Raw genomic sequence first — 20,172 nt, forward strand, 5'->3', positions numbered from 1 at the left:
ATGACGTGCTAGTCAAAGACAATGCCAGTATGGTTCCAGATAAGGAAATTGAGTTCAGTAGCAAGCATGTCCTCCCGAGACTTGATTGTGGCATTAATTATGACACAAATACATTGTTTATTAAAACAACAACTTTTTCTTCAATGCATCAATTTACCTAATGCATTAATTTACCTTGCTAAAAATGATCGCCAGGGGACTAAGTTTGAAGATACTTCCTTGAGAGAGTTAAAAAGATCAGGGACTGGTAACGACCAATTGTATACACTGCATCTAAAAATACAAGGCTCAAACTATTGAGGGATGAAAGCTCAAAATATTGAGCAAACTAATAATGTGATTAATCAAAATTCCACATACCTTTCGACGTTACTTAAATTTTGTAATGCAAACTCCATTTGGTCTGTAATCGACTAAAATGAACAAAAAGGAAAGATAATTATAAGTTAATAATTATCTTAAATTATTCCCTTGCTTTCGGTTTTCAAAATTCTTTCTGATTCCTATAACCCCATTAACCTTTCTCATTATTTATTCACTTTACAGCATGTGTTCTTATGCATGCATTTTTAACACTTCCCATTCACCCCCGCGATCTTGTCTCGACGAGAAGATTTTTCTGGGAGCGGAATTTCGGACATGCGATGATGTTATAAACAAAAAGTATGTTTCAACATTGAGCAAAACATATACAGCTCAAGTTTTTGCCGATATTTTCTACAGCAATTAAGACGCACGACTGTCGCCCGTGAAGGGAAAACAGGAAATGAACAATGTGATAATGCTGGGAAGTAAAATGCACTTAAAATACATGTGGTGCATGACTCCCACACGTATTATGACCAGGAATTTAACGTAAATTGCCTGGTGTCACATACGGGTTTTACAAATTAAACCAAAGTTTATCTATCGATCTGTAACGGTAGACAATTTTCATGCATTATTAACAAGGTCTTAAATAGAGACGAATTCATTAATTTGATTGTTTAAACCAATCATGATGTGGAAACTCAGGTACACTGCTGTTTATTAATCATATGAAAAGTACCTCCCGCGAGCAACAATGCTCAAATTCAAGCTACTAGGCACATATACATGGAAAAGTTTTGCACAAGTATAACGGATTAAATTGGCATGCCTGGTATTTTTATATGATATATTTAGCTTATAGCTTTCGTAACTATTGCCTGTCAATAGCATTACAAAAGACTTCAAGATTTCAAGGCAAAGATTTCAGGCGCATTGTGCATATGTTCGATGCAATTAAGCTAAACGGAAACAGATGAACCGACCTTGGGTTAGTATGGATTTTATGTATGCTGTTACTCAAAATAATCAAATAATCAATGCGAAGCTCGAACAGAAATGAAGGTAAATAGAGATGTGTGTATTGAGAATATTAAAATGACTGTTCTTCAATAAATATATTGGCATACTAAATTTATTCGTTATACTGGGGCTCCTCGCTAAATTTACCGACTTACGTAAATACACAGCTAGTGACTTGTTGGGCGATTCGGATGCACGTCAATGATAATCGAAATATGTGTAGCCAACGTCAGCAAAACGACATCATCTACGAATTCGCCATTAATTGTAAGCAAAATGCAATATAGCGCGTGCCTTATAAAACTGGAGATTTGCGCGGACAGATTAGTGTGCGTTTTCCATTGCATCATGAGGATTTTTTATCATTTTATTATAAACCAAAAATGAACTGACCAATCAATTTTTTCATTACCAACAGGTTTTGAGGAACTAGCGAATGTCGAAGGCTCAACTTTCGATGAAAATCGTTCTTCAACGCAATGACATCGTAACCAACACTTAATGAAAGTTTTGACAAATTGGAAAGGATTAAAGAATTAAAAAAAGTCATATCGGGCTGCAAACGAAAACTGTTAATAAAACTCGGATTAAAGAACTGATTAGGGCGCAGTTAAGCTGATTAGGGCCCAGATAGTAATGGATTAGGGCCTAGATAGTAATGGAAGATGCAAAACACTTACTGCGGTAGATCACATTTACTTTCATTCAGATGAAAACATCACACCTCTTTTTTACTTTGCATAAGGCATATATAGAGAACTATTCAAGGAGAGTAAATTGCAAGTTGGAAGAGCACTTATAGCACAGTGGAAGTTGACGTGTTCCTAGTATAATGGATACTGGAAAATGGTTAAATATGTTGGCATTGTGCATTGTTAACGGCTGCTTTGCAGTTGCAGGAATAATCTTAAACTCTTTGGTAATTCTTAGCTTTTGGAAGTCAACACAACTGCGCAAGAAGCTGTGCTATTTTTTAATCTTTGTTTTAGCCTGCTCAGATTTAGTTGTTGTCACAATAATCCATCCACTATTGTTCTTCTCTACGATCTTCTGGTATACAAGAGGCAGTATCATTCCATTCATTTTCGATCCATTTTTTGGATTCTCAATGTTTACTTTGCTAACTATGAACTTAGAGCGATATTGGGCGGTGAGACACCCTTATTTTCATCAAAGATCGATCACAAAGCGAAGGCTTTTAGGCCTTCTGTTAATATTCTGGAGTTTTGTGGTAATGATATCAGTTCTCAGTCACAAGAAGATAATTCCAAGAGACATCCCTGGCTTGGCAATTCTTGGGGTGATTTTTCTCCTAATACTTTATATAAACTACCAAATGATGGCCACGGTCCATGCAATAAGACAGAGCGATGCATTAGTCGTCCGATACCACACGAACGAACGACAAGACTTGAATATCGAAATAGCTACTGGTGAAAATCGTGGAAACGCGGATATAAAAGGTGCTTCAACATGTTGCATTGCGATCTTGTGCTTTTTTGTGTGCAGTTTCCCAGTTTTACTTCACAACGGTCTCTGGTATGCACGCAAAGAGGCCTTAAGCCCAGAAATACGCATGCCGTTCTTATTATGGGCGGAAACATTTCTATCGATGAATTCCACGTTTAACTGCGTCATATTTTTCTATAAGACTACAGCGCTTCGCCGGGAAGGAAAAAAAATGCTTGGACAATGTTGTCTGATAGTTGGCAACGTAAATAACAATACGTCGGTTTGATTAAAAGTTTCAGAATAACAACAATTGAAGAATTTGCATATTTGAAGAATTTGCATATGTCATTATTTTGTGACATTTGCAATATTTCAGGTAAATTTTCTAGTAAAAATACTTGCGGGGATGAAATAAAGCAATTAAAGCAATGCAATGACTTCACTGATGTCACGTTCAGCAAAAATTTTAATAGTCCAAAAGCAAAGATGAATGCTTTTGAGCTGCAGTGTTTTACGACTGATGGAAATCATTGACCAATGGGACAAATAGAAAGAGCCAATCATCGCGTGCATTCTCGTGATTGCATGAAAAGATGACAACCAGGCAACTATAAGTACCTAAAAACGTGGGAATTATCTAGAAGACGGCGATAAGAGCTGGAAACGTGGAAGTGGAAGGGAAAAGCGTGGGTGAAATTGTGGTTATCACACGCCGTCACGTCTGAGTTTTGTTGTTTGCAAATCAGGAACAGCTGGAAGCTAGGATCCCCTACACGTTTATTAAGATATTTCGCAAAACGAAAAACAAATTTAGCATTCAAAGCATTGTTTAAATAAAGTTTTATCCTATCCATCTGTTGAAGCATTCAGCATTAATGCATGTCTATTATGTCTAGTAATGAATTATTCACTTTCTTACACTTTGCGGGAAGACAAGACATGCAAGTTTTATTACTGATCTTCACCTCTCAATTTTGCAAAAAAAATACTATCTGGCCCGTTGCTAAAGTCACGGCGGGCATTGCTTTCGAATTGGTAGAATGCCTGAACGGATAACAAAATCTATGACGTTTCAACCAAAGGCCATTCGCCGACTTGTTTATTTCACACATAGCCTCTTTAGACTGAGGATTTTATGGATGCCACGACACAGGCCTGGATCGGAGCTACAGGGGCTGGAAGGCGGCCGTCAAAAAGTTAATTTAGTCTGCGGAAGAGCTACTTTAATCGGCACAAAGAATATTTGTCGATGGGGGGCCGGGGGGGAGACTCGGTCAGAAAACAAAGAACTCGCCATAAACCCCGCTGAAAAATTCCCTGTGGACGGCCCTGATTGTGCAAAACTGTTTTTCATTGTAATAGATATATTGTTTGTTTCAACTCGGGAAAAAAAATATTCGCAATCGTATGAAAAGTTAATAGATTTCGTAAATGCTAATCAATTTTCGCTTCAGGGAGGGCATGTCAAATTAAATATTGAATTTAAATTTTCTATTTAAAGCGTTTTTTTTATATTCAGTGCAATATTTCTGACACTATTCACGGTGCTGGGAACTGGAACTGAGAATATAATCACACGGTATTGTATTTATGAATATAAACAAGATTCAAACTGCGAGTTAATCGACAGTACTGTGAAATAATTTGCCAACAACTGTTTCAAGTTAAATCAATCAACTTGATTGACGAATTTTTAAATTCATTTTAAATATTTAATAACTCCTACGTTCGCAAAATAATGAATCAGGAAAATGACGCCGGCAGCTGTGAAATGAAAGAAAATGCGATCATATTGTTCAGTGTCAATATGCTAGCCACAAATCAAACCTCTCTCGTACTTCAATCGCATAACAATTTTGCACCAACCAATCATAGGCTTGCTGGTTCGGTTCACAATTTTTCACTCAACATCACCCGGGTATACGCATAGATATAGTTCCACGGTTAGTGATAGTTCAGGCAATATTTCAACGAGAATTGAACACGTCCTTTATGGACGGGAAGATCGGAGTTTTGATAATCACAGGACGACACCTGTGGAATTAGTACCCTCGCTCTCTCAGCGCCGTCTTATATATTCATATCTATTCTATGATCTTAAGACTGTGCCATTACATTCCATTCCCTCTTTGAAAATCTGCTCGTACGAACTCGAGGGTGCTCAGCCCGCGCGGGCGAAGCAGGTGTAATGGAGAACCCCTTTAGTTCACATACCTTACACGCAAGCTCGTTTCCAGTCTGCAGGAAGGTATCAGGGACGCAATGACTCACTGATAGATCGAATTCTAAGTACATGACGTCGCGACGATGACGTAAAAACTCTGCGATCTGAAAAAAATTAGAAACGTCCTCAAATCATGACACCGGAGTTGGTATAATCATATATAATCATAGAAGCAAATAATTGACTCGTATACCTGTTCTGGATCTGAAGGATTTTCCAGGTGGTTGATTTGTTTCTGTATTTCGCGCAACTCGGCACCTAAATTTCCAAGAAATACCGCTCGTTTACAACCAACCAGCGCAGAAAGGCCGACGGATTTATCTTAATATAGTAAGGTCTGTAAGGAGAGTCAAGAGCCTGGGCCTACTTGGTCTGTGATAGCAAAGTTTTTAAATATATGAATGGACTAGTAAATATATATTTTCCTGTATATAATTTCCCAATGTCGAATAAACCCCACCTATTCCTTCCGTTCCTCCCCAGTCAGCGGTGACACCAGAAAATTCCAACTTTTGAGAGCCAAGACGGGCGTGGGAGCTTCCTAAGCGCGCATGCGCACACAGGTACTGGCATATATCATGAAGACACGAGACGATTTGCTACAATGAAGAAATAAATAAACAATCAATCTCCAACTTCAGCTGTTTCCACTAAAATATGATAAATGAATAGAAACATCAAAATGTCGCTATAACCTTGTGTACGATACAAAAAATTCCGCTACAAAATTACACAAGTGCCTACCAGTACGGTTTTAAGACGTTTGTTTCTATCACCTCTCGCTGATTTTGCAAACATGTTCAGTACCTATAGAAAACGTGCACAGTATTTGTTCATCGATCCAAGTGATCACCTGTGAAGCCATGAACCAAGCCGATTCTTCAGGGATTCCAGAAACAATTCAGTTTAATTTTGCATTTTTAATCAATATATACTAAATCGCTCACCTCGGTAAAGTGGGGTATATACCAAAGATTAATCATTTGGCGACCGTCATTTGACAGCAATTTCCTCGCACGTGAAGTTAAAGAGCTAAAAAAACAAAAAAATGATCACAACATCTGGCATGAAACTGCTTTTTAATGAATAGAAGAAGATTGTTTAAAAGCCGTAAATAGTTTAATACTAATCCGTCAATACATCTCCATCCTTCAGCTCATGCCACGAGGCCCTCACCAGTCGATCAGTACCGCAGCCCACGAGGCCCTAATCAGTTAATCAGCCAACAAATACATAACCAATCCGACCCATTAGAACACTACCAGTCAGCCCACTAGCATATCACCAGTCGAGAACCGTACGTCACTCATCGCAATAGCAGTACATCATCAGTCAGCCTATCAGGGGCCAGTTGTATAAAAGACTAGTCAACTTTTAACTGTAGTTAAGGAAAGAATCGGCAAATCAGAGTTGTGTATTTCTGAGTTAACTAGGATTTAACCATGCAAAATGTAGTTAAAGACTTTTATACAACCGGCATCAGTACATCAACAATCACTCAGTCCATCAAACCATAAGTACCCTAGTTGATCAGCAAATAAGACCATCAACCCTGGCACCAGCACATCGCCAGTTAGTCAGTTTATCAACAGACTGTCAGCCTTTGCATCAACATGCAATCAATTCCAAAAGTACACTATCAAATCAGTCCTGCATTCCTGGATCAGAATAGTGAATACGTACGGTGTTGGATCTTCCAGAGATTTTTCCTGTTCATCTGGTTTTGGTTCAAATTCAATTCCGATCATAAAGTGAGAGTCTCTGCAAAATAATTCGTGATTTACACTTAATTACATACGACTTGCATGAATTTCCGTAATGAAAATTCTTACGAAAGCAACTCAGTAACCATGCATGTCCTATGATTCAATAATTATTTCATCGCAATATTTACCTTGTTGTTGGAAATTGGCTCATCAGATCCAACAGGCTTCCGCAATATGAAATAATCTAGATGAATTATGACAGAGTAAATTAGAATAATACAATTAATTGTAAGAACTAAAGGGCAAATTTGCCCCCAGGCCTAAGGGTGCCCTCAAAATTGAGAAAGCGAATTGATGACAAAGTGGAGAGTAAATCTATTTTCCCCTAGCCCCCAACATTTCTTTGAAAGGTCTTAAGCGGACATGTACTGTACAAGATGTTTAATTTTTCATGCTTGATGTCGACATGAGCTAAATTACCAGCAGACAATAGTTTTGGAAACATGCATGGACCACTGTAATGTCATCAACCAGCAATAGTATGCTTCGAAAACGTCTGTGGATAAGATGAAAAGAGAGATATACCTGGGCTCGCAGTGAGTATTCGGAAACTGACATTTGAAGAGCTTGAGAGAAACTTAAAATGAGTGTCCTAAAGAAAAATCATCTGATGTAAATGAAAATCAAAAAGACGAATGTTGCATGATTTCCTAATAGGAAACTCCCCACGATCACACACCGTTTTAGCTTCATAGTTTCATCAACATTTTTCAAGACTGTGCTCATTGTGGTCTTCTTTGTCACATATTCATTCAACATCATATCTCGCAGCCATGCCTTGAATAGAACCAGCAAAAAATTATTCATAATTTGCTTTTTCATATTGCTACCCGTTTTTATCCGACAGTTGTTTTTCTTACAGATTCGTAGCTACGTGCGCTTCATTGTGTAATGCAGCTCTACGCGAGCTGTTGAAAGGAAATGTTTTTTTTACCTTTTCAAGTTGAGCGGAAACAAACGCAAGTTTGGTCACGTGGTTTTTTTCGCGTTTCACGTGAGTTGTGAATGTCATTTGTGTTGGAGTGGCCGTGCCTGAGCTGTCATGGCTGCCTGGGTCTAGGAAGTCCATAGTTGTCACTGTTGGCACTTTGGGGACAGCGCTGGTTTAAAATGAAAACGTGAGACATGAGAATATACATTTATACATTGACCAGACAATGTCCATTTGCACCAAGAGTGAAGATGTACCTTGGAGAAATATTCTTATTGACTGATGTCCCTGAGCGTCTTTCTCTACTCACAGCATTCCCACATTCACCCCCGAGGATCACAGCTGCAGCTAGAAGATTTTTATGCACCACCTAAAGAATACAAATGGCATGCAACTAGGATAAATAATAACTTGTCACAATAATAGCTGCTTAGTTTGCAAGTACCACTAATGAGGATGACTTGAAAGCATTTATACAGAGATTATTAAAAAGAAACACTCAATAAAAATTTCACCAAGAATTATGTTACCTGGCTTGCTAATATGACTTGCAACTTTTCCACCCCCATCCGTCCAATGAGCTGAAAAAACAGCACAGTCATTACTATATCTTATCATATTTGAACTCTGCATGCTGAAGGGCATAATTTGAGTTTGTTCTGTCTACCTGCAACAGTCCTTCTCGCGTCCTGAAGTTTACTGTTCCAGCATACTTTTCGTCAATCTCCTGAATTGCAAGTGGAAGAGATCCTGGTGTATATCTAAAACGACAAGACATTACTTTGTGGATTTAATGATATTTTCACAAAGACTTGATCATCTAGTATACGAATAAAATGAAACCAAAGGCGGCTATAATAAACTATTTCCATTGAATTGGTGTTGAAATATATGTCTTCGGACCTTTTATATTTATAATTTAAAATTTGCTGATAGAAAAAAATGTTCCCGATAAGAATTCGTCGTTAATTTTCTGTTTTTCTTCCTAGAACGAGCCCATTGAAATATTGCTGCAATAAAACTCATATTGTGGGGCTGAAAATGTTTTGAAATTATTCTTAGCGAAATACGGTAAGCTGTATTTTACAAATTGCATACAGTAGAAAAATATATTTTGTCCACGCCATTCCCAAGTTCAAAGTCTAGTCCAGGAAGATCTCATTTATGAACCATGCAGTAGTTCACCAAGCTTACCTATCAATTCTGCCGTCATCATCAAGGACGGTGTCAATAGAGATGCGATACAGTTCAGCTTCCGGTTTTAGTTGAGCCAAATCGAACGAAACAGCTCGAAGATAAGCATGATGTTCATCAAATCCAAACTCTTTGCATTTCCTCTTGTAAACCTATACGATTCAATATAATGCATTTAATGACACTCAAAATATGCGCTCCTAAACTTATTCACCTGTATCCTTTACCTTCATGAGCACTTCTGTTTCATGAGCTGAAGTTATCAAACGATGACGCAATGTCAACACCTGCAACAAAAACACTTTTACTGGACGAACTTACAGTAACCAGAACCAGAACCAAAAAGCCTTAGTCGTTACAAAACAGACGCCATTAGAAGACAGTAACAACGAACAATTATCTAACGATATAAGATTACAGGACACATTCGTGAATAGTAAGGAATACCAGGGCGGTGAAGCCTTGCACATAGCAAAGATCACAGCCCATGTAAATTATACGAGTTCCTAGCTCCTACCTCAAGTAGATCACACCAGGTACTTATAAGAGACTGCTGTCTTTCTTTTACTGATCTACGACCAGCTGACTTGGACTCAAGAGCGCTGAGCTGAGATTGACCAACCTCGCATACAAACAATGGATCTTCGACAAATACCTCCGAGAACAACTTGAAAGAAAAACACAATAATCATCATGGCGAAATGTACCCAGTTCAAAATATCGGTGGTGCAAAATATTCCTCAAACATTTTTGCCACTCATCCGCTTTTTAGGTAACAATTCCATATCCAGTAAACCCTGAATACACAAATTTAATCCTCCAGATTAATTTAGGATTTAAAGTCTTAGATTAAGTTTATGGTTGATTAGGGTTAACCGTAATCACATTTCTAACCTAATCTCAAAGATTATATTCGCGTAACTAGGATTTTTCTCCACCTTCCGCTTTTCCTCCATTTTCTAACGTAAAACAATTCAGACACTAAACATGCAATATTGGAGAATGATATCGACGCTTTACTCAACCCACAAATAATACGACAACCTATACAACAATAACTTACCAACAATGATCTTATTTCTATTAACTGTGCCATTACGTATAATACAAGTTCGTATGATGATATAAGACTTACATCTTTTTGTGTTTGTTGTGAATGGGCTATACCAACGACCTCCATATTATCCCATTCTTTTTGAATAAGTTCAAACAAGCATTTCTCAACATTGATCAACTCCATAAATCCAGCTGGCTGGCTCGCGTTAAGAAATATCTTGAGACAAGAATATATCGAACTATAAGTATCGGCCATTAATTGTTATAATTAATGGACTTTTGTCCCACATCGCATCATCGAAAAATTAGGATACTTTAAGACATGCAAGTTTTAGGCTAAATTAGAATAGCCCTATAGGTTGGCAGGTCAATATCCGTCTAATGACAAGGATGTATGGACTTAAAAAACTCCCACTAACCTGTAAAACATGCTTGATACTTTTAGGTAAGGATGCAGCCAGCGCAAGGGACGGATGAAATTCCAGCATGTAGACATATTTCAAACATGGTCTGAAAAAGTAAGCCGTATGATTCTTTGCGCGTTCAAAGTTCAGGTTTTTAAAATGAATGCAGCCCTAATTCACTAAGCTGTGTATACATATATAACCACAAATATTTTGGAACGAACAGTAAAAGCGGAATTTCGTCCAGGTATAGCTTGTTACGTGTTAAGAATATTGAGAGAAAGAAAAACATTGAAAAACATTTGAACTTGCTGAGATAAAGTAGGGGAATGTTGTAACATGTGAAGTAACGTTTATTTTACCTGCTAGTGTTGACTGCAATACTTTGTTTAGGAATAATTCTGTGCGGTAAACCAAATTCTAAGAAAGGAAGGATATTCTTTATTTAATACTGCAAGAGCTGCTTATTGTCAACGGTGAATATCATCTCACCTGAGTCGCCATCTCTTGTCACTTTTTGAACATACTCCCGTTGATCAGCGATCTTGAAAAAAGAGTTCACATGTTCACAAAACTCTTTCTAGTTCTTTACCCCAATATTTTTCCCCTATAACTTGTTTCAATTATATAAAGTTTTCAGTCCATCAACTTGGTTTGGAGCCTTGTTCTACCCTTCAGCTAGAATTTCTTGCATTAAAGAATGCCCGGATTGACAAACGAATATGCTTTGTAATGAGAAACTTATGTGGGACAACCAACCACATACTAATACTAATTCGTCTTCAAACATTGTTCTAATCGCTCTTTATACTTTAACGAGCATCTGATGCTAGTTATAGTCCTCGTGAACTTTGGTTCAATATTGCTATCACTAACAGCAATATTGAATAAGCTCGCTGTACTTTGCTTGGCAATATAATGAATTAAGTTCGCCCTAAGACTAAGTAGCATCAGTGCATGCAGTAACTCTAACTACGCATTGTCTGTCTTATATCTTGACAGATCTTAAACAACTGCATACCTGTTTGTCCAACACAGATTTAACGAGGTTACAGTGCAACCGAAGACAAATATTCTCTGCTCTGTATAACTTCACTAAATATGGTTCATTAAAATCAAATCTTGGTCTTTGATGAAGAATATTTACCATCACCTGGACAACAAATAATATGAGATGTTAGCCTATTGCCGGCCCAACGTTTTTGTCAGAGATTGCCTTGAAGCAACCTCGTACCCAGGGTCTTCTGTGAGCCGTGTGCTGTGAAAGACTGCTGTGGAGTTTTAACCTAAATGTCGGTTCAATTTTGACAGGAACTATAATGACGGATCCTAAACTTGAGACATATTTACTCGTCAAAAATTAACCTGAGCAAGATTTCTTTTGTCGTTTGGATTAAAGGTGTGTTGATAGGCTTCAAAATAGGTGTCCAAGAGCTAGACAGAGATAAAACAATTGTTAATTTATTTACTAGTCAGGACAATGTATGTAATAAACAGTGTCGTAAGACCCCATGCAGTCTAGTATATTTACTTTTACTATAACATTGAAAGTACTAGTTATACTCCAGGTGTTCCGCGCCCTCCCCCCCCCTGTCGTGATTCTGAACCATTAAATAAAGAACCATGCAGTCTGGATCAATTAATGAACGATGGTTTTACTGGCTAAAACATTTGTCTTCAAACCTGTCGCTTATTTTCCTGGTAAATGGCTTCATTTGACCAAACATCAAGAAGCACTCCGAAACGATCAACGTTCTGATGGCCATATGAACTGATATCAACATCAGAATATTTAAACTAAAGAAAAACAAAATCCTTTTGGTTGGTTTGTTGTATGTTGAAAATTCAGAAGACTTCTTAATATACTAAATTCCACAAATTACGAGATTTTGGTCAATTCTGTGATAATAAATTGCAGTATAGCTACCAATGCATCATGGGGCTGTTTTAAAATACCAACTTTTTGCCCACCTTTTCAAAACAGAATCACAAATTCGCAACCGTCAGTCGACCCGAGATGTTTAAAAAGAATGATTACCTTGGAGCTGAAATTCTTAGATGATTTTCTTGCATGAATATTTTTCTTGTCATTCTGTATAAACTGAGTTGCAACGAGTAACAGATCTCTTTCAAGATTCCTAAAAGAATCATGAAGTGTTATTCACAGTTGAAAACGCGCTCGGATTCAGCGGGTGATCTTCAGTAATCAATTTTAAAAACTCCATGCTCACTGAACACTAGTGTGTGTGGTTGGACAAATTTTCAAATCATTCAGATCATATGGACTACTGCTATGATTGAAGAAAGACTAATACAGTTTGCTATAGCTCTCCAATCTCTGTACACATCCATGTAGTTGTCCTTATAACTTGATATTTGTTCACCATACTGAGCTTTTTTTACATCTGTTTTTTGGGAAAACTGACTACAGCAAGTCTAATGATAGTCAAATGGCTCATTTCAGATCCCATCTTTGAACGTAATGCTGACACAAAATTATACACTTGGCAGTTACTGTAAGTGTACGTTCTTCGCTAATGACTTCATGATCAGGTTTTGACTTACCTAAAGTCATGTATAGCAGTGTCATACATGACGTATAATCCTCTTTGATCTTGCACATGAACTCGCCCTTCTTCAAATACATAGAAATCGTCGTGATTTTCGACCTGCAATGAAAAACGACATTTCATAGATGAGGAAGTGTAATAACAAAACATGACTAAACTGAGCGGGTACACTAAATTCTATTCTATATCTGTAGATAATATATACAGTCCTGTAAATATTATTTGACCTGTCTCACTGTCTCAGCAAATAAAATCTACAAGAATATACATCTATATGCTAAAAATAAGCTTCGCGACATGCTAACTTATAAGAAAATCTTTCAAAAATCTCCTCAAAAATCTCAAGTCATATTACCTCTGAATATTGCATGAATTCATTCTGTTCAACACTGTTAGAAAAGTACACAATTATTTAATACTAAAATCACGCTGTCCTAACCTCTGTGAGACCATTTAATATTACTTGAATATGTGCAATATAGCGAACATGTGCATATTTTTGCCCAAACAGTAGAATATACTGTATAGTACCGTCTACCGTTAAAGTAATCACTCAGCTGGTCGCAGGATGTGCAGCATTGAAAGTATGTGATGTATGTTTTCATATAAGACAGAATAAAATCACCTACACAAAATCCGCAGGTGTGTTGTGAATATATTGATGTGAACCTAAACCTTGAACGCCGCCACTGTGGAACACTTGATCACTAAAAAATTAAAAGAAAACATTATTACAGGACAAACTAAATGTGAATAGTACAGATCGTATTTTGCTCCAGGGGTGCTCTGGCCCTTGCACTCTGGAAACCCTGCTTTGCGCTATATTTTCATAAACAATATTAGCTATATATAGGAATTGTGAATCTCACACGGCTAAATGCACAAACAAACAATATAGGTGTAGTTTCTTGCGTCATTTCACAAGAAAAGCTAGAGGCCGGTACATACCTCATTTGTACGGGCAAAACAGTATGTACAATATATCGTAACATACTGCCTAAATCTACCCAACCGACTACAGTATGGGCGGGGAAAAGGGGAGAGCCTCTACCTGCTCTATGACACTGCAAATAGGTATGCATCATGGTACCAGTATACAGACCTCACCATAATAACGCACAACTATAATCATTATAGTGATCACAAAATATGTATATCTTGCGTGGCTCGGTTCTTATTACGGGAAAAAATTATTAGATTAGAAAACAGTAGTTCTTACTTGGTAGCTTTTTGACGCCCACTTTCCAGGGACAGACCACTATCATTAATGGTCAGCGTTCTTTCAACAGACCGACAATAGTTCAACACTGACAAACACTACAAAATACAGAATATATATGTATAATTTAGTTTAGACAAATTTAAGTAGTGCGTTTTCTTCTTTTATTACACAGTTTATTTACACTTTATATTAAGAACACACAAATAAATAATTAGACGTCTAGGAATAACTGTTTAGACAGAATCAACCATTAGAAATATCAAATTGGTTGTTTTATTAACACAATTCCTTCTACTCACCGTTCGTTGCAAGTCTCGCAGTCTGAGATGCCTGAGTAACAAATAAGACATATAGGCTCCCTGTGTCGCTTGACGTGCACGCGAGTCTTCATCCTCTAATCCTAACATATCGACTGCCGTCCCCAATTCATATTCACTGTCCTTCTGACCACTAACATCCTCACCGAGTTTAGCATCGAAGTCGAAAACATCTTCTCGAGAGCTAAAAAAATAATGCAATAACTATCGTGAGTTTGGACCATCATGACCACAAACGTGATTGCTTTTTGATGAACTTATGCAATTACATGGTGGACTTTACTATAGTCGTAAAATTGGAGCATTTTTTTTGACAATTTTTTCTCCGATTTTATCCAGCGCACTTTCAGTTATAATAGACAATCCAGAAGACATGTCTTGTGCTATTATAGGTACATGCATAAGAGTCTAGATTTAAGACTAGAAATTGTGAGATTATGAAGTCAGTCTTTCATAACATGACGTCGGTGAAATGTGCTGAAAGTTTTCCTGTGTATGTACAATCCTGTGTATAACGAGCTTATATAAGGGACGCCATTTCCACTTTACCTTTGAGGCATGGTTTGGGCGAAAATTTTCTTCCATACTGCACTAGTGTCGTAGTTCGTCTTATGGGTCGTCACAGAAACAGCCTGTGGTACTGGATGCTCAACCACAGCTCGAGCGTGTTCACGTAAGGCAGCCATCACGCGCTGGAAAACAAAATTTTAAAGTGCACTTGTATGTAAGCTAGACCTAAGTATAATGCGGCTTAAGTAATATTTTAATGCGATCCTGAACACTTTTGAAATTGTTGAAGGTGAAATTTACCTGCGGATCCTGCATTTTTAGAAAACTTGAATGCGTCTTTATTATCTGTAAAGGCAACAGAACAAAATTGATAGTTTTGTAAATCGGTGCATATTGAAAAATATTTTAGAAAATGAGAGTAAAAAAGTGGCGCTCGTGAATACGGGGTACTTTCTTCACCTCGTCAATGTTGTTTTGCTGCCGAAGTTTTGTCATCATCTTGACTTGTTCACCGTTTGTTTCTGGCCTATAACATATGATAAAAAACCAACGTGTTAAAGTATCATCAGCAGGGATAAGGTACACAGCGATTTCATGTAAATTATGATTTCGAGCCGCTGCAGTTCTTGTTAATTGCTTGTACACGTACATAGCACGTCATATAGCTACTATTGTAGACTATCCTCAAAGCAAATAAAAAACACCTTATATGTAAGAATGGCAACCAGTTTGATTCCTTTTTGAACGTGCGGTAAGTTCCCTGACTGCGAATTTTACTGTCAGTTATCTCCTATGAAAAGTAAACAAAAAGAAGCAAATGAAAGAGTTGTCATCTCATTGAAACTTTAGTTGCATCTCATTTAGGAAGCATACCTCTATAAGAGCGTCATAGACGGTGAAGCTTCGTAGTTGCTCCTGCCTGGAAAATATCTTCTTAAATTTTCGCGAAACCATAGTGAATAATTCCATTTCATCAGCAAATGTGTTTACCTGGTGAACGTCCTGTTAAAATGAAACAAAACTCATTAAGTGTAATTGACACACATGCATGATTATCTGTTTAAAGTTTCCTTGCACAGACCTGGCATGCACCAGGAACAGAGCTTGAACTTCTTACCTAGGCTATCTTATTCTTCGTTGCCCAGATCATGAAAAAAGTGGGCAAGCTTAGCAAATGCCTCGGCAAATGCTTATGAGTGTTTGCAATGTAACCCTCAGACGCACTGACCCAAGCTGAGTACACATAAATTGGGTTCACTATAGTTCTAACTCTGCATCCATTTCTTATCAACTCTGCGCTCTTACCATCTCAATGGCATAACAACCAAGTAAAAACTCCAACATGGGCTTGAGTTGTTCAATTGACGTATGATGCAACGGTATTCCCAAATTGACTTCATCTGTCGCCAGTCCTCCGCCTGACGCTGCCGCAATAGCAGCTATGGACGGACTCTTGGTAGCCACCAGCTGGTACGAAGATAAACTGATAGGGGGAGGGGTGGGAGGAGAATCTTCGGACGTTGTTGCACGTAATAAGTTTAGTTGCATTGCAACAGATACTTGACTCATTACCTTGGAATACCTGTTACAATTACACAATACCATGACTTAGATATTCTAGTTTGTTGATTGATGGCTTTCACTTTCAGTGTAAATTTGCGACAAGCAAAAAATATATTTCTTCCACGGCTCCTAATACGGTTTCAAATTAACATCAGATATTTTGTTCTCTACTGATTGAAAACTGCGGTAACAACCGCGTGCCCTTTATCGTGTTTACACGTTAGGCTATATGAAATTCGTTGCCTTCTATGGTATAAATAACGTACATCTTTACCTTTTCCGAACTTTGAGGTTCGTGGATGTTTTCGCGTTAGGATCAGATTGGGGTTCTGGCTTTTGGTGTTCAAGTTTGATAGCGTTTGTGTGAGAGTATGGCAACCATTCTATGATCTGGGAAGAATGAAAAAGAACCAACTAAGTTTGTGCATTATTAGTTTGACTACTAAATAAGTCTTGTTTTACGTTCGTGGTAATTAACAAGTGGAACAGCGCAATGTTTAGTTCGTTTATTATATTTAGTTAGTATAACGTTCTTCATTGAAATATACTGCATGTAATTGCTTGAAATATTGAAAATATTGATCGATATCATTCTCAACACTCGAAATAAATTCAATATTTCCGTGCATCCATGTGTTATTATTCTCTATGTAATTTCTTCAAATATATGTGATAAATCATGCAGATATAAAAATAATATCAATCTGGTATTTTTATGCCGCATTTCTATCGTTCGGCAATGTGTCCGTACTGACTTTATATTACATATTCTAAATTAAGTTGCAATAATAGGACTGATGATAGTCAGTTTGAAATGCACACACGTAAGAAAGACTCGTCCGCAAAAAAGCCCCATGATGCATTGTCAATTTCACTATAGATCCACGCACTGACTTTATAGTCGCTAAAGTTTGTCCTCCAGAAACTTGCACCATTAAAAAGAATTGTTATTCAAGCGGTAGAGGTTCATTTGGCCGACAAAAATAGTTATAACAAATCAAAGCCTTTTCACTAGTTAATATTTTTGCATTTTATTCAAATTTACGTCATCTGCAATATTGTCCTCCAAATAGCAGCAGTGACGTCATGTGCAAAGGGTCTATTTCAGCCAGTTCTAGCAGTACTAGTCCTTTTACCTCGTCTATACATCTCCTTTACTGTAACTTTGAAATGACTGGTCAGACTGGAATACCGGAATATATATTTCCTATGCTTTAAACGCGGGCTACCGATTAGGATCTGTATGAAATCATGCATAGTTCATTTCCATTACCGCCCACCTTCAAGAAAGCATGGATTTTTTTGACAGAATGTAATTGACATATCAAAGATCTGGTGTATATAAGAAGATCATCTAGTGTCACTACATTCATTGCAGTTTCGTTGCCAGCTAACGCTGCTTCTCTTGCCACTGAGAGACGACGGGCTCTGTCTAACGCGTCCTGATATTCTGCCATTATTGAACTACAAAAAAAAGAAAGTTGCGTTGCGCCTTAGCCCAAAGGGAATAAGAAATATACTAGGAAATAAGAAATATACTGTGTATGCGGAGAACGTACTGCAGGGGGGCACCGTTAATACCGTAAAGAGGATTGCTTTGTTATCGACAGGACGTATAGGTTTAAGGTTTTAACTTGCCACAGGCCTGAGGCCTCCTATGCTTCTTCAAAAAGGCGTAAATGCATACTATGATACACCATTACAATTTCAAGGGTCACATTGTGCATCTACTTATTTTAATAAGCTTTCATAGCAGATAAGTTATTTCACTGCATGGTCAACACCACTGTACAGGGGCTGGTTGTACGGAAGCTGAATATGTGCTTGAAAAGCGATAAAATTTAATCTATGGGACCAACTATGGTTAAAGAGGTCCTCTATTTAGGAATTTCGGAATACTAAGATCTAATCAAAGTTATAGAAAACAAAAGCCGATTTTAGGGTGATAGCTAGATTTCCAAACAAAACTTGCCCTTTCAAACGCATGAAACCCAAACTTAAATCTTATTTTCTATTCCACCTGATCTGGCTAGTTCATTGACTAATTATTCAGAAATGCCAAACTATATGATTGCATATATGATTGAATTGCTCGAAATTAATTGGAAAAATAAATTACTCAATACAAATTATTCAATGAGAGAAGTCAGTATGATAGCATATATGAATATATGAATTTTCATCAATTATTAGTCCTTGGTAAGCAGGATATAGTGTTTCAATTGTTTTTGTATGCTCACAAAATCTCGCCCATCTCAACATATGCATGTGTTTACAATGCACCAGTTCTTTAATCCTGTCTACGTAAAACTAAAAATATGATTTAAAATGGAAAATTAGTTTAAATTCTCTATTAACTAAATAGTAATAGCAGCCTTTAGCAGGTATGCAATAATGCATCCATGGTGCATGAAAGTTGACCCTGTTAACAGTTCTTTACCCTTTGCAAAAGGAACTAGTAAGATGATAGTTCTATTATAAAGAAAAAATAGTTGTTTATACCTACCACATGCAGTTAACAGTGGCTCTACAGCCATGGGTCAAATTTTATCATCACAATCATATTTACTATATATGAGGCAATGACAATACTATACATTTTTCTCTAAGTTTCAAACCTGATGGAGTAAAAGGGGTAAACTTTTATTAGTGTATTCTTCTTTTCCACATATTGTAATTTCCTCCATCATTGTATCTGCTTGACACTCCAGATCTCTTGCCTCTCGCACCTGCAAGTACATTAATTGGCAATAATGCAATTTATAATGTTGGAAATACAAAATGTGCATGAATAAGGTCCTTTTTGTCAAATGTATTTTACAAATTTTCCTCAATATGAGAATCCATTTGATCTTTTGTCTATACATGCATCACAAGTGTGCATGCAAAATATATATTTCTTACAAGAAAATTTGTGTATAAGCCAGGGTAATAATATTCTAATATATCTCCAATGATATAAGCTTAAAAATTCTTAATGAATACCATCTAGTAAACATAATTTCAAGATAAAATTGCACCCAGGCATCCTGCAGTGATCTGTTCCAACACTAGTAATATTACTTCAAAATGGTAAGAATAAAGAAATCAATAACTATTATCTCGTAAAAAATTGTTCCTGTGGAATAAAATAATAAGCATACCCGTAAAGCCTTAGTGAGAGCAATCTTTCTCTCCCTTTGAAAATGTCCAGCATCTTTTGGAAGTTGTACAGAGCTATATCAATGAGAATGGGCAACTTGATTAACGTTTGCAGTTAACAACTGTAAGTTCAACAAAAATCCAGAATATTCTTTAATGTTTGTAGTGATATAAGTTATAAAAAAGAGTGATACGAACAGTTCAAAACAAAAACTATGTACCCAAGACTTGCATACCTAAAGGATTTCTGCTGTGACGATTTAGTAACTTTTAAAAAGTCATTTTCTTCGATCGCGTTTTGAAGCTCTTTTAACTCGTTAGAGAGGTCATCTTCGAGTCTTTTAACTCTATCCGCGCTTGAAAACTCATAAATTCCCTGCATGTTACAATTATGTTGCAAAAACGTTCTAATTCTAATAAGTCAAATTTTACCAGCCATATTGTAGCTTGTTGCTATGAGACGAAGCTTCTATCTCGGTCAGTAATCTCTGTA

General features: G+C 37.0%; 2 protein-coding genes across 3 annotated transcripts in view; one reads left to right on the top strand and one right to left on the bottom strand.

Moving 5' to 3' along the window:
* The window catches only part of LOC114541907, a 28,658-nt gene extending 8,520 nt beyond the window's left edge, over nucleotides 1-20,138 (bottom strand). Inside the window, exons 1-43 of the mRNA XM_028561704.1 lie at nucleotides 19,916-20,138; nucleotides 19,682-19,754; nucleotides 19,157-19,267; nucleotides 18,727-18,848; nucleotides 17,819-18,005; nucleotides 16,813-16,928; nucleotides 16,281-16,557; nucleotides 15,849-15,977; nucleotides 15,680-15,765; nucleotides 15,435-15,501; nucleotides 15,276-15,320; nucleotides 15,015-15,157; nucleotides 14,448-14,649; nucleotides 14,146-14,243; nucleotides 13,556-13,633; nucleotides 13,282-13,315; nucleotides 12,922-13,025; nucleotides 12,395-12,494; nucleotides 12,040-12,153; nucleotides 11,722-11,790; nucleotides 11,378-11,509; nucleotides 10,849-10,900; nucleotides 10,719-10,776; nucleotides 10,372-10,462; nucleotides 10,032-10,169; nucleotides 9,414-9,563; nucleotides 9,124-9,183; nucleotides 8,897-9,048; nucleotides 8,370-8,463; nucleotides 8,233-8,283; nucleotides 7,960-8,072; nucleotides 7,706-7,871; nucleotides 7,451-7,548; nucleotides 7,297-7,363; nucleotides 6,900-6,955; nucleotides 6,689-6,766; nucleotides 5,953-6,037; nucleotides 5,750-5,812; nucleotides 5,466-5,604; nucleotides 5,199-5,263; nucleotides 4,996-5,109; nucleotides 361-413; nucleotides 175-273 (exon numbers count right to left, since the gene is read on the bottom strand). Of these exons, the coding sequence (XP_028417505.1) occupies nucleotides 175-273; nucleotides 361-413; nucleotides 4,996-5,109; nucleotides 5,199-5,263; nucleotides 5,466-5,604; nucleotides 5,750-5,812; nucleotides 5,953-6,037; nucleotides 6,689-6,766; nucleotides 6,900-6,955; nucleotides 7,297-7,363; nucleotides 7,451-7,548; nucleotides 7,706-7,871; nucleotides 7,960-8,072; nucleotides 8,233-8,283; nucleotides 8,370-8,463; nucleotides 8,897-9,048; nucleotides 9,124-9,183; nucleotides 9,414-9,563; nucleotides 10,032-10,169; nucleotides 10,372-10,462; nucleotides 10,719-10,776; nucleotides 10,849-10,900; nucleotides 11,378-11,509; nucleotides 11,722-11,790; nucleotides 12,040-12,153; nucleotides 12,395-12,494; nucleotides 12,922-13,025; nucleotides 13,282-13,315; nucleotides 13,556-13,633; nucleotides 14,146-14,243; nucleotides 14,448-14,649; nucleotides 15,015-15,157; nucleotides 15,276-15,320; nucleotides 15,435-15,501; nucleotides 15,680-15,765; nucleotides 15,849-15,977; nucleotides 16,281-16,557; nucleotides 16,813-16,928; nucleotides 17,819-18,005; nucleotides 18,727-18,848; nucleotides 19,157-19,267; nucleotides 19,682-19,754; nucleotides 19,916-20,061 (4,475 nt within the window). The 5' untranslated portion in view covers nucleotides 20,062-20,138. The remainder of the gene's footprint in view (nucleotides 1-174; nucleotides 274-360; nucleotides 414-4,995; nucleotides 5,110-5,198; nucleotides 5,264-5,465; nucleotides 5,605-5,749; nucleotides 5,813-5,952; nucleotides 6,038-6,688; nucleotides 6,767-6,899; nucleotides 6,956-7,296; nucleotides 7,364-7,450; nucleotides 7,549-7,705; nucleotides 7,872-7,959; nucleotides 8,073-8,232; nucleotides 8,284-8,369; nucleotides 8,464-8,896; nucleotides 9,049-9,123; nucleotides 9,184-9,413; nucleotides 9,564-10,031; nucleotides 10,170-10,371; nucleotides 10,463-10,718; nucleotides 10,777-10,848; nucleotides 10,901-11,377; nucleotides 11,510-11,721; nucleotides 11,791-12,039; nucleotides 12,154-12,394; nucleotides 12,495-12,921; nucleotides 13,026-13,281; nucleotides 13,316-13,555; nucleotides 13,634-14,145; nucleotides 14,244-14,447; nucleotides 14,650-15,014; nucleotides 15,158-15,275; nucleotides 15,321-15,434; nucleotides 15,502-15,679; nucleotides 15,766-15,848; nucleotides 15,978-16,280; nucleotides 16,558-16,812; nucleotides 16,929-17,818; nucleotides 18,006-18,726; nucleotides 18,849-19,156; nucleotides 19,268-19,681; nucleotides 19,755-19,915) is intronic.
* LOC114541906 (adrenocorticotropic hormone receptor-like) lies at nucleotides 1,059-3,627 on the top strand. Of its 2 annotated transcripts, none has more exons than XM_028561701.1 (2): nucleotides 1,059-1,371; nucleotides 1,748-3,627. In XM_028561701.1, exon 2 carries the CDS (start codon nucleotides 2,162-2,164, stop codon nucleotides 3,065-3,067), a length of 906 nt encoding a protein of 301 aa, XP_028417502.1. In that variant the 5' UTR covers nucleotides 1,059-1,371; nucleotides 1,748-2,161; the 3' UTR covers nucleotides 3,068-3,627. The 2 variants fall into 2 exon arrangements, with proteins under 2 accessions (XP_028417502.1, XP_028417503.1); XM_028561702.1 differs by having other exon boundaries at nucleotides 1,059-1,297.
* Nucleotides 20,139-20,172: the final 34 nt, after the last annotated feature.

Source organism: Dendronephthya gigantea, unplaced genomic scaffold (assembly GCF_004324835.1).
Source record: "Dendronephthya gigantea isolate DGI-Jeju-01 unplaced genomic scaffold, DenGig_1.0 000321F, whole genome shotgun sequence".
NCBI classification, from domain to species: Eukaryota; Metazoa; Cnidaria; class Anthozoa; order Malacalcyonacea; family Nephtheidae; genus Dendronephthya; species Dendronephthya gigantea.